This window comes from Enhydra lutris, unplaced genomic scaffold (assembly GCF_002288905.1).
Source record: "Enhydra lutris kenyoni isolate GAN:26980312 unplaced genomic scaffold, ASM228890v2 scaffoldscaffold18, whole genome shotgun sequence".
Classification (NCBI taxonomy): Eukaryota; Metazoa; Chordata; class Mammalia; order Carnivora; family Mustelidae; genus Enhydra; species Enhydra lutris.
The window spans coordinates 14747921-14761100 of NW_019154102.1; the positions used below are offsets into that span (position 1 = coordinate 14747921).

The 13180-nt window shown below is 37.3% G+C and overlaps 1 protein-coding gene across 1 annotated transcript in view; it reads right to left on the reverse strand.

Annotated features, from left to right (window-relative positions):
* Positions 1-13180, reverse strand: part of LOC111148096 (WD repeat containing planar cell polarity effector) — a 445955-nt gene that overhangs the window by 296940 nt on the left and 135835 nt on the right. Inside the window, exon 7 of the mRNA XM_022504499.1 lies at positions 1032-1146. Coding sequence (XP_022360207.1) covers positions 1032-1146 — 115 coding nt within the window. The remainder of the gene's footprint in view (positions 1-1031; positions 1147-13180) is intronic.

Genomic DNA, 13180 nt, shown 5'->3' on the forward strand with positions numbered 1-13180 from the left:
AAGCTGCTCCCTGGTATCTCATTCATGGGCATGTTTCTTAGTGTCTTAGCTTCAATTTCCTTATCTATAAAATGGAAATAACTATACCACAAAAGCTTCTTTTTAATTAAATAAGTAGGTAGACACAGCATCTCAGAGCCTTTCAGGGCTCAAATAAATGTCAGTATCCTATTTCAAAAATTGGCTTAAAATCTTTTTTATGTGTTTTTTAAAAAGATTTATTTATTTATTTGAGAGAGAAAGAGAGAGGGAGAGAGAGAGAGAGAAAGAGTGTGTGCACACCTGCATATGTGTGGGAGGGTTAGTGGGGAGGAGGGGCAAAGAGAGAGGATGAGAGAAACCCAAGCCAACTCTGATTCCATGGTGAGCACGGATCCCAACTCAGGGCTTGACACCAGGCTCAATCTCCTACCCTGAGATCACAACCCAAGCCAAAACCAAGGGATGAACACCCTACTGACTGTGCCATGAGGTGCCCCTTTATTACGTACTTTGTAGCAATTATATACTGATTGTGGTATACTTAAAAGGATCCAGCTTTATCTAGTATATTTGGCATTGGTTTACATATTTAGAAATACTGCCCAAATTTTCTCAAAAGTTGGTATTCTTAGATTTTGGTAACAACAGATCTTCCTACTAGCCAAATCACAGATTTTTTTTTTTTTTTTTTGTGGCTGTGTTGACACATTTGGGTTATTTACAGAAAATTCATTTGAAAATGAAAAATACTTGAAATGTCAACAATAAAGGACTAATTTTAAAAGAACACACTAAAAAAAACCTGTTTTGAGAATACGTTCACATTTTTCAAAGGAAAAAGTAAAAAAATACTCAGAATATGAGCCTAACACTTAACAAAATTTTTGTATTAAGTATTAGTCAAAACTTGTATTGGTCCCAGGGGTTGTAACTATGCTATTATAAGCGATTACTTGTGTTTGCAAGTCCCCAGTGGTAATAATTAGTGTACCTGTTGACACACTATTTCTCCTGCCCCACTGTTAATGTAGGCACATGGGGGTAATTACCATCACTGATGGAGTCTGAGATGAGCTTCCCCACCAGGCTTCTGTCAATCACCACTTTTTCCAGCTGTGGCCCAGAGAGGCTTAGGGACACCAGCACACCTGAACCAAAGAGAAGCTAAAACCAGGTAAAGGGGGCAGGGGGAGAGATGCACTGAGAATTAGAGTCTTTCAAAAATCTTTCTTTAAATGTATAAATTATAAAGATATTTACATGGGCATGTATACCATGAAATTATAAAGAGTTTTTCTTTATTGAAAAGAAGCATTGCAATTCTGAGTAAATAGATATATGTGGCTAAATGATGCAACATGGTAAGTGCATTTGATTAAAGCTATGTGCAGAAACTGAATTTCGACCATGTTTATCAGAAGCCCAACCAACGAAACACTTAGAAAACACCAATAAAGAAGTAACTGCTTTGTACTGTATTCAGAAATGTACTGTGTTCTACTAAAATATTTTGAAAGATTACTATTTATATCAGAAATTAAAAGATTTCTGAAAGTTTGAATAGTCATTGCTATACATTAAATATAGAAAAGATGCAACCATTACAATATAAACAGTGAATGTTACAATTTATTTGGAATTTAAACCCCACTTCTACAAATAAAGATCTTGTCAGTTTAAAAATTAAAATACATGGCAATCAAATCAACTGGAGTAAAATGTTAAATTTTAATATTCATAAATAAGTAAACAATTTCTCAAAAAGAGTTAAACACAGTAAAGTACCAGGCTTTATCAATATCGGTGTTCACCCAACCACCTAACAAAGATGACTAGATATCACCATTATGATACTGCTCCTTTCCATTTGTGGCAGCATAATTCATTCATCTCCAAATGTTTAAAACTTCTGAAAGGACTATGCATATGCGTATGCTTGTTATCTATAAGATTATGAAATATCAACACTGGAAGAAATTGTTTCACCTTCAAGGCAACAGACTCAAAGCAGATGAATCATGGAACAGCATATGGTATAAGAAGAAAAAAACCAATTGTCAGTAAACTAATCATGAACATGCTAGCCAAATTCAAAGACAACTATGATTTTAAACAAAACAGGGGAATTCCCCACCTACCTAGGAAACGTGTCCCAGCTAGAAAGGATGATTCTGTGTCAAGACATATTTAGACATGTGTGAAGGATGAGCAGCATGAGAGACCAGGTTAATATAAAGAAAGACTACTACTTCCCCAACGCTTAACAGATTCCAGGCACATGAATAGGAACAGAAACTGAAGGGTCCCACATGACTTAACAGACTGTCCATTTAATGTCAATGCCCCTAAAAGGGGTAGATGGCAGGAAAGATGTAATCATCATTATTCATTTGGGAGACTAATAAGAGAAGAACATTTGTTCCATGAATTTCAACATATTCACAAATTAATCTCTACTGAATTACATCCAACCCTGCAAGACACCTTGATGGCAAACACTGATATTTCCCTTTGGGGAATTCCCCCATAACAACATAACATATAGTCTTTACTTCTAAATTCTCCTTTCTCAGGCAGGCAATTTTAGGGTCATCTTTCATACCTAGTTCTCCCCTATGTCACAGCTTTTTTCTCCCCCATTTATTCAAAACATCTCTAAAATCTGTCCTTTTCTATTTATTTTTATCTACTAAAACTTTACACCTATATCCTTGAGCATCTTTTTTTCTTAGTTATCCACTGACTACTAAGCTCTCCATGGATACCGGCTAGGTCATTTTTATCTTCGTATCTTTAACACCTAAAACAATGCCAGGCACACAGTAAGTGCTAACTAAATGTTTGAAGAAAAAAATCATAATTAACTCATTATAGGATCAGATCATTCATAGTTAGAAAGAAACTTACTCTAATCTTCCACAATTACATGAAAGTTCCTTCTACAGCATCTCTTCAAGCATCTTTCAAGCATTCAGTCCATGCTTAAATACCTCCAGTGAACAGGAGCTCATTATCTTACCACTGGTAAGATTGAGAGATCATTTATTCATGTTTTTCATTCAACAAAAACTAAATGTTGATTTTATGCCAAGCACTAAACTAAATTTAGTGGCTCAAAAGAGAATAAAATATAATCCTCAAAATAGGTGATAAATAGGTTAGCAGAGAGTATCTCTACATACAAGCAAATAAGTGTAATAAAGTGCTATTACTGGTCCAATTATAGAAGTACACACTGGGGAGACTAGGGAGACTGAGTAAGAGGTGGTGACGGTTGAGCTTGAGGTAAAGGCTAATAGTGCCTTCTAAGAACTTCTATAATAACCTAAATTTTTCTTCAATAGCACACTTTAAAATATTAAAAGATAGTAACATAGTGTTAAGCGTGACTCTGAATCAGAATGAAATCAGCATTGGCTCTACCTCCTACTAGCTGTGTGACCTTGTTACACAGTTACTTAAGAGTTACTTAACCTCTCTATGACTTCATTTCCTTGTCTGAAATGATAGGGTAAAATCTACAACTACCTCATAGGATGAGCATTAAATAACTTTTTACAAACAGTATTTAGAATAATGCCTGGCACACAGTAAATGCTTGCAATTACTATTATTCAACCATTGCCCATATGATATATGTTCACTATACTACCTGCCATCTTTGAACACATTTTTTTGTCTTTCTAAAAATCTTGTGCCCAGATTGGACTCAAGACTAGAGAGAGTGCACTAGAGCCCAGGTGAGTTATCACCAGTACAATCTTTTGTTACCTTTCCCATTGGCAATGATTTCATATGGATATTATCTCCAAGATATTTGCAAGTTCCTCCAGAACTTTGGCATTTAATTTGTCCAAGTCTCAAATTTCTTTTCCTTACTTTCTACTCTCAGCACCATTATCATGAACTAGTCCTCATGTCCTAATAGTAATTGCTATTTCTGTATTTGGGCGTTTATTATGTTGGAAAACAAATTATAAATGTCCACTTTTGGGGGTGCTTGGGTGGCTCAGTGGGTTAAGGCCTCCGCCTTCGGCTCGGGTCATGATCCCAGGGTCCTGGGATCAAGCTCCGCATCAGGCCCTCTGTTTGGTGGGGAGCCTGCTTCCTCCTCTCTCTCTGCCTGCTTCTCTGCCTACTTGTGATCTTGTTCTGTCAAATAAATAAATAAAATCTTTAAAAAAAAAAAAAAGACCACTTTTGTAGGATGGTGGTATCAAGTGCAACCTGTGAGAGTAGGTAAAAGAGGGACTTAAGCTGGAAAGGATTTGAAGGGAAAGTGTCAAGGTACAGTAAGAAAGCATGCATGCTGCAGTAGGTAACACATGGAGACTGGAGCAGTGATTTGGGAACTGTGAATCCTGCCCAGTGAGTTTCAGCATTCCTTCAGAATCTTTCTTCGAAGGACAGGTGCAGCCACTTATTTATATATTCATTCATTCATTCCACAAATCTATATTTGGTATTTTGTATGAGCCAGGCCCTGTTCTAGGTACTGAAGATACAGCAATGAACCTAACAGACAAAACCCTTGCCCACCCTCACCTCAGGGAGGTTGCATTCTAGTGTGGACACAGGTAATAGGCAAATAGTTTTGATATAATGTCAGACAGCAGTAAGAACTACAGAGAAAAATAAAGCACAGTAAGGACAGGGATTTTTAGGAGAATCCTGTTTTAAGCAGAATGACTAATAAAGAAATAAAAAGACCTCTCCAAGGAGATGACATTTGAGTCATTTGACCCAAATGAAGTTATTGAATAAGCCATAGGATTATTTGGAGAAAGGGAACTTAAGGCGGAGAACACCAACTGCAAAAACTCTAAGGTCCGAATATGCCTGGGAGGACTGAAGAGAGCTAGGGCAGAGTAGCTAGAGGGAAATGAGTGACAGTGCTATTCACAGAAGATGAAATCAGAGAGGTAGCTGGGCCAAGTTAGGCTGACGAGAAATCATTTTAAGCAGCAGAGAATTACAATCTAATTTATGTTTTAAAGAGGGGTCTGGGCAAGAGTAAAAGCAAGGAGACCATTAGGAGGCTATTGCAGTGGTCCAGATGAGAGAAGATGGTTTGGATATAATGGCAATGCTGGAAGAAATGATATGTGGACAGATTTGAGATATATTTTATTTTATTTTTTAAACATACATACATACATACATACATTTACTTATTTATTTATTTATTTATTTATTTGACAGAGAGAGAGAGAGAGAGAGATCACAAGCAGGCAGAGAGGCAGGCAGAGATAGAGAGAGGGGGAAGAAGGCTCCCCGCTGAGCAGAGAGCCCAATGCAGGGCTCGATCCCGGGACTCTGGGATCATGATCTGAGCTGAAGGCAGAGGCTTTAACCCACTGAGCCACTCAGGCGCTCCTGAGATATATTTTAAAGGGAATCAGCAAGAACCTGCTGAAGGACTGGATGTGGCATACAAGGGAAAAACTCAAAAAGTTTTGATCTGAGTAACTGGATTTAATGAGATAGGGAACACTCAAGGAGACAAATATTTAGGGGGAATCAAAAATTTGTTTTTCGACCTGTTAGTTTATGGGGTCTATGGACATACACGTAGAGACATTGAGTAGACAATCAGAAATGAGTCTGAAGTTCAGGGAGAAATAAGGGCTAGAGATATATATTTCAGAGTCATCAAGAAAATAAAGGTAATATTTAAAGTCATGGAACTGGATAAGCTGTCCTTAAAAAATGAGTAGAAAGGTCACATGGCTAGGGCCCTAATCCACCCTGACTGGTGTCCTCGTAAGAAGAGGAAGAGACAACAGAGAGCTCTCTCTCTCTCCATGTGCACGCACAGAGGAAGGGCCTTATGACAACATAGTAAGAAGATTGCTGTCTATAAGCCAGGAAGAGAGGCCTTACCAAAAAGCAACCCTGACAGCACACTGGTCTTGGAATTCTAGTCTCTAGAACTGTGAGAAATGAAAAAAAATTTTTTTTCACTTAATCTATTATTAAAGTTGAAAGAGGTTTGGTCTAAGTTTGGAGCATTCCAATCTTTAGAGGTATGAAAAGATCAGGTTAGCCATCTTAACGAAACCTAGTTTGGGTACTCATTAGGATCAAGGTATGTCCATCATTTAGATCTCTAAATGTCTTGTGGCCTAGAGGTATCTCTGAAACCAGATTTTGAAATTATAAGATATAGATAAATTAGCAAGCTAATTAGTGCATTTTTATAAAACAACCTGTGGGAAAGCATAAAGTTTCCAAGTACTGGTGCCAAAGATAGTCTTGGATATAGTAACAGAGATAACCAGAATCAGGATAAAATAGTCTGAAGTTCAGGAAAAGAATATTCCAGTTCAGACAAGAAAGTGTTTCCACCTGTTTTCCCAAAAGGTTTGTTCTTAAACCCTCCAAAATGAAAATGGCCAATGTAAGATTTGGCATGACATGAAGAAAAAGGGCACTAAGATACTGTCCTATCCTACTAGCAAGGAATTGGAGAATTCTGACAGCTCAGAAAATGAAAATGAGGAAAGAAGTAAAGGGAAGCCCCTACAGAGCAGATCTGAGCTTTGGGCTAGCTCCCCAGGATGAATCAATGGAAGGCCCATGAGATTTCCCAAAACTGTTCCGATTTTAATGTTGTTCTTTGTGCAGAACGTGACTAAGGCAAAACAGGAACGGAAACTTTTTCTTTTCTTGGACACCCTCCCAGGCAGGAAGTATCTTTTTTACTATTTCTGCTATGTCCATATTTCTTTCCATTGCCTTTAGCATTTCTCCTCATTTTCTCCAATAAGCTCATGCCAAAGAGGCTTTCTCTTTAAGATTATGGGAAATGATTTCCATAATCTTCAGATGGCTCTTCAAATGGTTTCTCCTAACCTGAGATTCAGTACTTAATGGGAAGTGAAATGGCACTGGGAAAAGAAAAAGAAAATCAGATCAGATAATAACATTAATCTACATAAAACACAAACAACCACAAGAACCTAGGATTCATTTCATTCACCAGCTCAAAACGTGTGAATTTTTGCCTCCTGTATAGACAGGGATACAATGGTGAATAAGGAAGACACAAGTTAGTAGAATATAGAGAGAATACAGAAGACCTCATTTCAGAGAAAAGTGGAGGTTTTGGTCAGGATAGATGGCTGCTTCCTAGAACAGAGAGTTTAATACCCACAGAAAAGAGAAATGGATCATACTTGGTCTTAAGTACTGAAGAACTGATGCAGTAATTGTGAATGAGCTATTATTTTATAATAGTGATCACAAACAATTCCATTAAATTCAATATTCTCATTGGTTAAGAAAACTCCCCCCAAATCCATGTGATTAAAATTACGTCTGAGGAGAAAATGAAAAGTGAAGGTATGCAGGGTCAGGACTACAAATCAACAGTGAGCGACAAGTTTAATCCATGATCTGAAAATTAAGTCATGAACAGGCAGCAAAGTCTGATCCCCCAAATCACTAGCAGACATGTGGGCCATAGCAGGTGCCGAACACTACCATCCAGAGAGACAACAAAGTATTAGGACCACTGCAGTGAATTCTAGGGCCGAAGCAAATATTTAAAGCATTATAGAGCCACTCCCCTGGAGGTCCAGTGAATTTACATCACAATGGGACCCAAACCCCACTCAATCCTGCCCCCACAATCCAATCCACAGGATAAATTCTGGAGAAACTCTGAGAGCTATAGATGGTCAAACAATTTTACATTGGGAAAATCTATAATGAAGACTAGAGTCACTGATTATTTTAGCAGATAACCTGTTGGAAAAAAGATAACATGTCTTCTGTAATTTACTCCTTCTTTCAGCAAACATTTGAGTATAGAGGGAAACCATGCCTGATTAACGCATTAGAGTGGAGAAACAAAAGTAAATGCAATTAAAACAAGGACAAAAAAAAAAATTTAATTGACTCACTAGAGGGAACTGACTTAAGGACAAGAAACAGAAGGATAAAAAATAAACAGGTATTGGGGCGCCTGGGTGGCTCAGTGGGTTAAAGCCTCTGCCTTCGGCTCAGGTCATGATCCCAGGGTCCTGGGATCGAGCCCCGCATCGGGCTCTCTGCTCAGCGGGGAGCTTGCTTTCTCCTCTCTCTCTGCCTGCCTCTCCACCTACTTGTGATTTCTGTCTGTCAAATAAATAAATAAAATCTTAAAAAAAATAAAATAAAATAAAATAAACAGGTATTTTTCCAGATAGAGAAGTGTTAACAATGGGGTTTCCCAAAAATTTGTCGAGTGTTATTCAATATATGGAATAGATACGTAATAGAATATGCCTAGAAATTTGCCTGCTAAGTATATTTCAATAAGAAATCTCATTTTCTCACTATGAGTAAAGCTACTTTTTAATTCCTAATGTAATTTTCAAGCCACCTCTTCTATGTTTATATATAATAATTACATAAAAGTGATCATTCCTAGAAATATTTATAATCCTGGTGAAATTCACACACACACAAAAAGTACAAAGGTAAAGCTCCTACTTGCCAAAAGTTTTAAAGATCAAAAGGGATAAAGGCAGTGGGTAAGAAGGAACAAAAAGGGATAACTGGGTGGCTAAGTCGGTTAAGCGTCTGTCTTCAGCTCAGGTCATAATCCCAAGGTCCTGGGATCGAGTCCCGCACTGGACTCCTTGCTCGGCAGGGAGCCTGCTTCTCCCTCTGCCTGCTACTCCCCCTGTTTGTGCTCTGATAAAGAAATAAATAAAACCTTAAAAAAATTTTTTTTTAAAGTGAACAGGAAACCATACCAGATAGCACAGTACTTTTATACAAAATTTTATAATTTACAGAGGATTTTTATACATATAATGCATGTAAAATGCCAGTACAACTCTGGTACCTAATAAGTACACAAGTTTAAAAAATAACAATAACAAGGTTAATTCTCATACTAATTCATGATCAGGAGGGTAAAGCAACTAACCAAAGGTCTCACAATCAGCGGGAAAGTAGAGACCATAACACAGAACAAATTCAGTGTTCTTTCTCACACCACTGAGGAACTAATATCCTTAACTCTCATTTCTCAGTTGACCTCCATGTAATAGCCCATCTGGTATTCCCCTCTCTGTGGCTCGCTCTTCACTCTAAACTAGTTGCCCTCTCAACTAGTAGTTCTCAAATGGGACTGATTTTGGCTACCAGGGGACATTTGGCAATGTCTGGAGACACTGGTGATCACAAGCCCTGTAAATGAGTCACTTGCACAGAGGCTCACTTTAAGAGAGTGCTCGTAAATGAGCTGCTGTGGAGGTGAAGGTTCTCCTTATCTCCATTAAGCAGATTTGGGGGATCCTCAAATTCTAATCAATACTTTCCTCACATAAAGAAAGGATAATGACTGAAGACCTGGTCAGATATCTTAAATGGAGTGGTGAACAGTGCATAGTTAGATCAGGAACCTGGAGGAAACTTGTTCTGTATGCTTCCAACCATGTTCAGGGCAATGAGTGATGACTAATGCCAGTTGTCAAGACAGATAGAGCCCCAGGGCAAGTCAGAGAGCTACAGCAGCTTGATAGAAATATCCTGTAAGAACACCTCCTCACTTGTGTTCTAATTCTCGGCTCACCAATCTTCTTATCTATAATTTAGTCTCTTGAGTAATTCAGCCATCACGTGGGAATGCCCCAAGCAAATGAACAAAATCTATGATGCCAGATATATCTGACACTATAAATTAATAAATTGCCATGCCAGTTAATAAATCAGTCCTTCTGAGTTTGGTTATCGTAAATGTTGTTAGTACAAGAAAACAAATAGAGATAACATAAAAGATAGATAAGTTTAATTAATCAGAAGTTTTCTGCCCAAGTCTATGATACATTGTTGGGGTGTGTGTGCAGAATTTCTAAAAGTTACAGACCTACATGAAAATTACCATCCCATTTTATTGGGAAAAAAGTGCAGTGGGGTGTGTGTGTGTGTGTGTGTGTGTGTGTGTGTAGAAATTATCTGTATAAATACAAGAAAATGTCAGAAAGAATAGGCCCAAAACTATTGACAGTATGTACCTCAAAGAGGTGAAATTAAGAGTTGGAGGAATAAATTTTAACTTCTAGTCTCAAAGAGTTTTTAAAAATTGGGATTATGAATGATTTCTTAACTTATTATGTTTTTAGTATTTTTCTTTTTTTAATTTATTATTATTACTTTTATTATGTTAGTCACCATACAGTATATCATTAGTTTCTGATGTAGTGTTCCATGAACTTTTTAAAAACAGAGCATCTCTTAAATTATATTTCTTATTTTATGGTTTTAAAGAGATGGGTTTTTTTAATTATGTTCAGTTAGCCACTGTATAGTATATCATTAGTTTTTAATGTGGTGTTCAATGATTACATTAGTTGTATATATGCCACAAAATGTGTTTCTAAGTCAGAATTTAAACCATACTGAAAATGAAGTATAACAGTGGCTTCTTAAAAAATCAAGTAGGAAACTGGACTGAATCCCTCTCCTCTGCAATTTCACTTATTAAAAAAAATCAAAACACTCTTTTTTTCTTATCATAGCGCCTTATTAGATTGCTTAATCCATGTCCAATTTCTTTACTTCCTAAAAGAAGACTATCACTGTAAAATATGGTGGATCCAAATTACGGATTATCATGTGCCTACTAAAAATAAGGAGGTAGATGTAGATCACTGACAGGTATACACTGTTATGTGAAGAAAGTTACAGAACAATATATACAGAGTATATGCACACAAATGTATATGCACACAAAAACACAGAGGAGTGTTTGTAAATGCATGGAGGAAGGACATAAATCAAACTGAGTATGTACAGAGTATATGCACACAAATGTATATGCACACAAAAACACAGAGGAGTGTTTGTAAATGCATGGAGGAAGGACATAAATCAAACTGCTAACTGTGGTTATCATGAAGAGGGGAATAAGCTTGGTGTTGGAGGATACTTTTTATTATACACCTGTTTTTATTGTATGCCATTTTACAATGATAAGGAATAATTTTGATTTTTTTATTTTATTTTTTAATTTTTAATTTTTTTTAAGTAGGCTCCACACCTAGCATGAGGCTTGAAATCACAACTCTGAGATTAGGGAGTCACATGTTCTACCAACTGAGCCAGCGAGACATCCCTAATTATTTTAAATTTTAAAACATTAAAACTGGGAATAAAGATCACCACTAAATCTTTTTTCAGTTCCCTTAGTTTGAATTTACCATTTTAAATTGCTCACCTTCACCCAAAAGATTTAAAAATCACCAATATTCTGATGATTTTCTTTAATTTCTCTAAAATCTATCATTCTTAATATAACTCTTTGTCTATTCTCTTTGACTAGGACCATACTCAACAGTTGCCCCTGAAACATTCTGCTTCTCCTTCCTTGTAATAAAATACTAATAGAGCATAAATCTAAAAGAGCATTTCCCAGGGCATAGTCTGTGAAATACTAATCGTTGAAGAAGTTCCAGAAAAGTAAGCTTGGAAATTTTGTATATACATCACCTCTTTAAGACGGACAACAGCACTTCTGAGTTAATTTAAACACACGCATATACACATTCACCCTTAATAGGCATCAGATACCTTCCTAATTTAACAACACAGAGCATTATGCTGGGTTTAAGCACAGCAGAGATTTCTTAGGATTAGTACTGTTAAATTGTTACTATTGCTTTTTGTTGAGATAGAAATACAAACCACAAAAAATCTTTCAAAATAAAAATCTATCACAAAATACTGAGCAGTCAGTTTTATAACTTCTCCCAAATAGTTTATAACTTGGATCTAATTCAACATGTGAGGCACAGTCCCTGCCCCCTGGAACTTTTAGTCAAATCAGTGAGGCAGATAGTAATGAGATGGTCGCACAATAAATGTAAAACTGGAACTGCAATGACTGCCAAGAAGTACATGGTCTTGTAAAAGCACATCAGAAGGGATAGAGCTTGTCAGGGAAGGCTTCCCTACAGAAGTGATAACTGGTAGTCTGAGATGTAAGGATAGCAATGTGTTACCTCAGTGAAAAGGGAAGCAAAGGGTATTTTAGGCTGAACTAAGAACAGTTTAGGCAAAGGCCCTGAAGCAAGAGAAAGCCTGTAGAGCATGAGAGACTGAAAGAAGCCTGTGTGGCTGAGGCACTGAGATTTTTGTTTTTATGTTTTATTTTTTTTACTTATTTTTTTTTTTTAAGATTTTATTTATTTATTTGAGAGAGAGTATGAGAGAGAGAGCATGAGAGGAGAGAGGTCAGTGGGAGAAGCAGATTCTCCACAGAGAAGCGAGCCTGATGTGGGACTCCATCCTGGGACTCCAGGATCAAGACCTGAGCCGAAGGCAGTCGCCCAATGAACCAGGCGCCCCTATATTTTACTTTTTTAGAGATAAGAGTGTGCTTGCGAGCAGAGCTTGATCTCACAACTCTGAGATCATGACCTGAGCCAAAATCAAGAGTCTAACACTTAACCAACTGAGCCACCCAGGTGCCCCAATTTTTTTAAAAGAGAGTACAGTAGGGGATGAAGTTGAAAAGGTAAGTAGATTAGAGTTCAGTCTAGCCTTTAAGAGTAGTATGATACTGTAATTTTTAAAAAATAACTATATTAATTTTTTAAAAGATTTTATTTATTTATTTGACACAGAGAGAGAGAGAGATCACAAGTAGGCAGAGAGAGAGGGGGAAGCAGGCTACCCACTGAGCAGAGAGCCCAATGCAGGGCTTGATCCCAGGACCCTGAGAACATGACCTGAGCCGAAGGCAGAGGCTTAACCCACTGAGCCACCCAGGTGCCCCTGATGCTGTAATTTTTAAAATTTAACTTATTGATTTAATTTTTAGAATGGATAATACATTCATGTATTTCCAAAAGAAAACAATAAATTATACAGAGGTAACAGTTAAAAGTCTTGTTCTTGAGACGCTGTGGGTGACTCAGTCGGTTGAGAGGCTGACTCTTGATTCTGGCTCAGTTCATGATCTTGGGGATGTGAGACTGAGTCCCATGTTGGACTCTGCACTTGATGAGAAGTCTGCTTGAGATTCTCCCTCACCTTCTCCCTTTGTCCCCCATCCTGCTCTCTCTGTCAAATAAATGAATGAACCTTTTTTTTTAAAGACTTATTCCTTTTCCTGTATCCCCCCCCACCCATGCTCCCTTGCCCCTGCACTAATTAATCAGTTTTCACTTTCCTATCTATTATCCAGAGTTGTAGGAGGGTT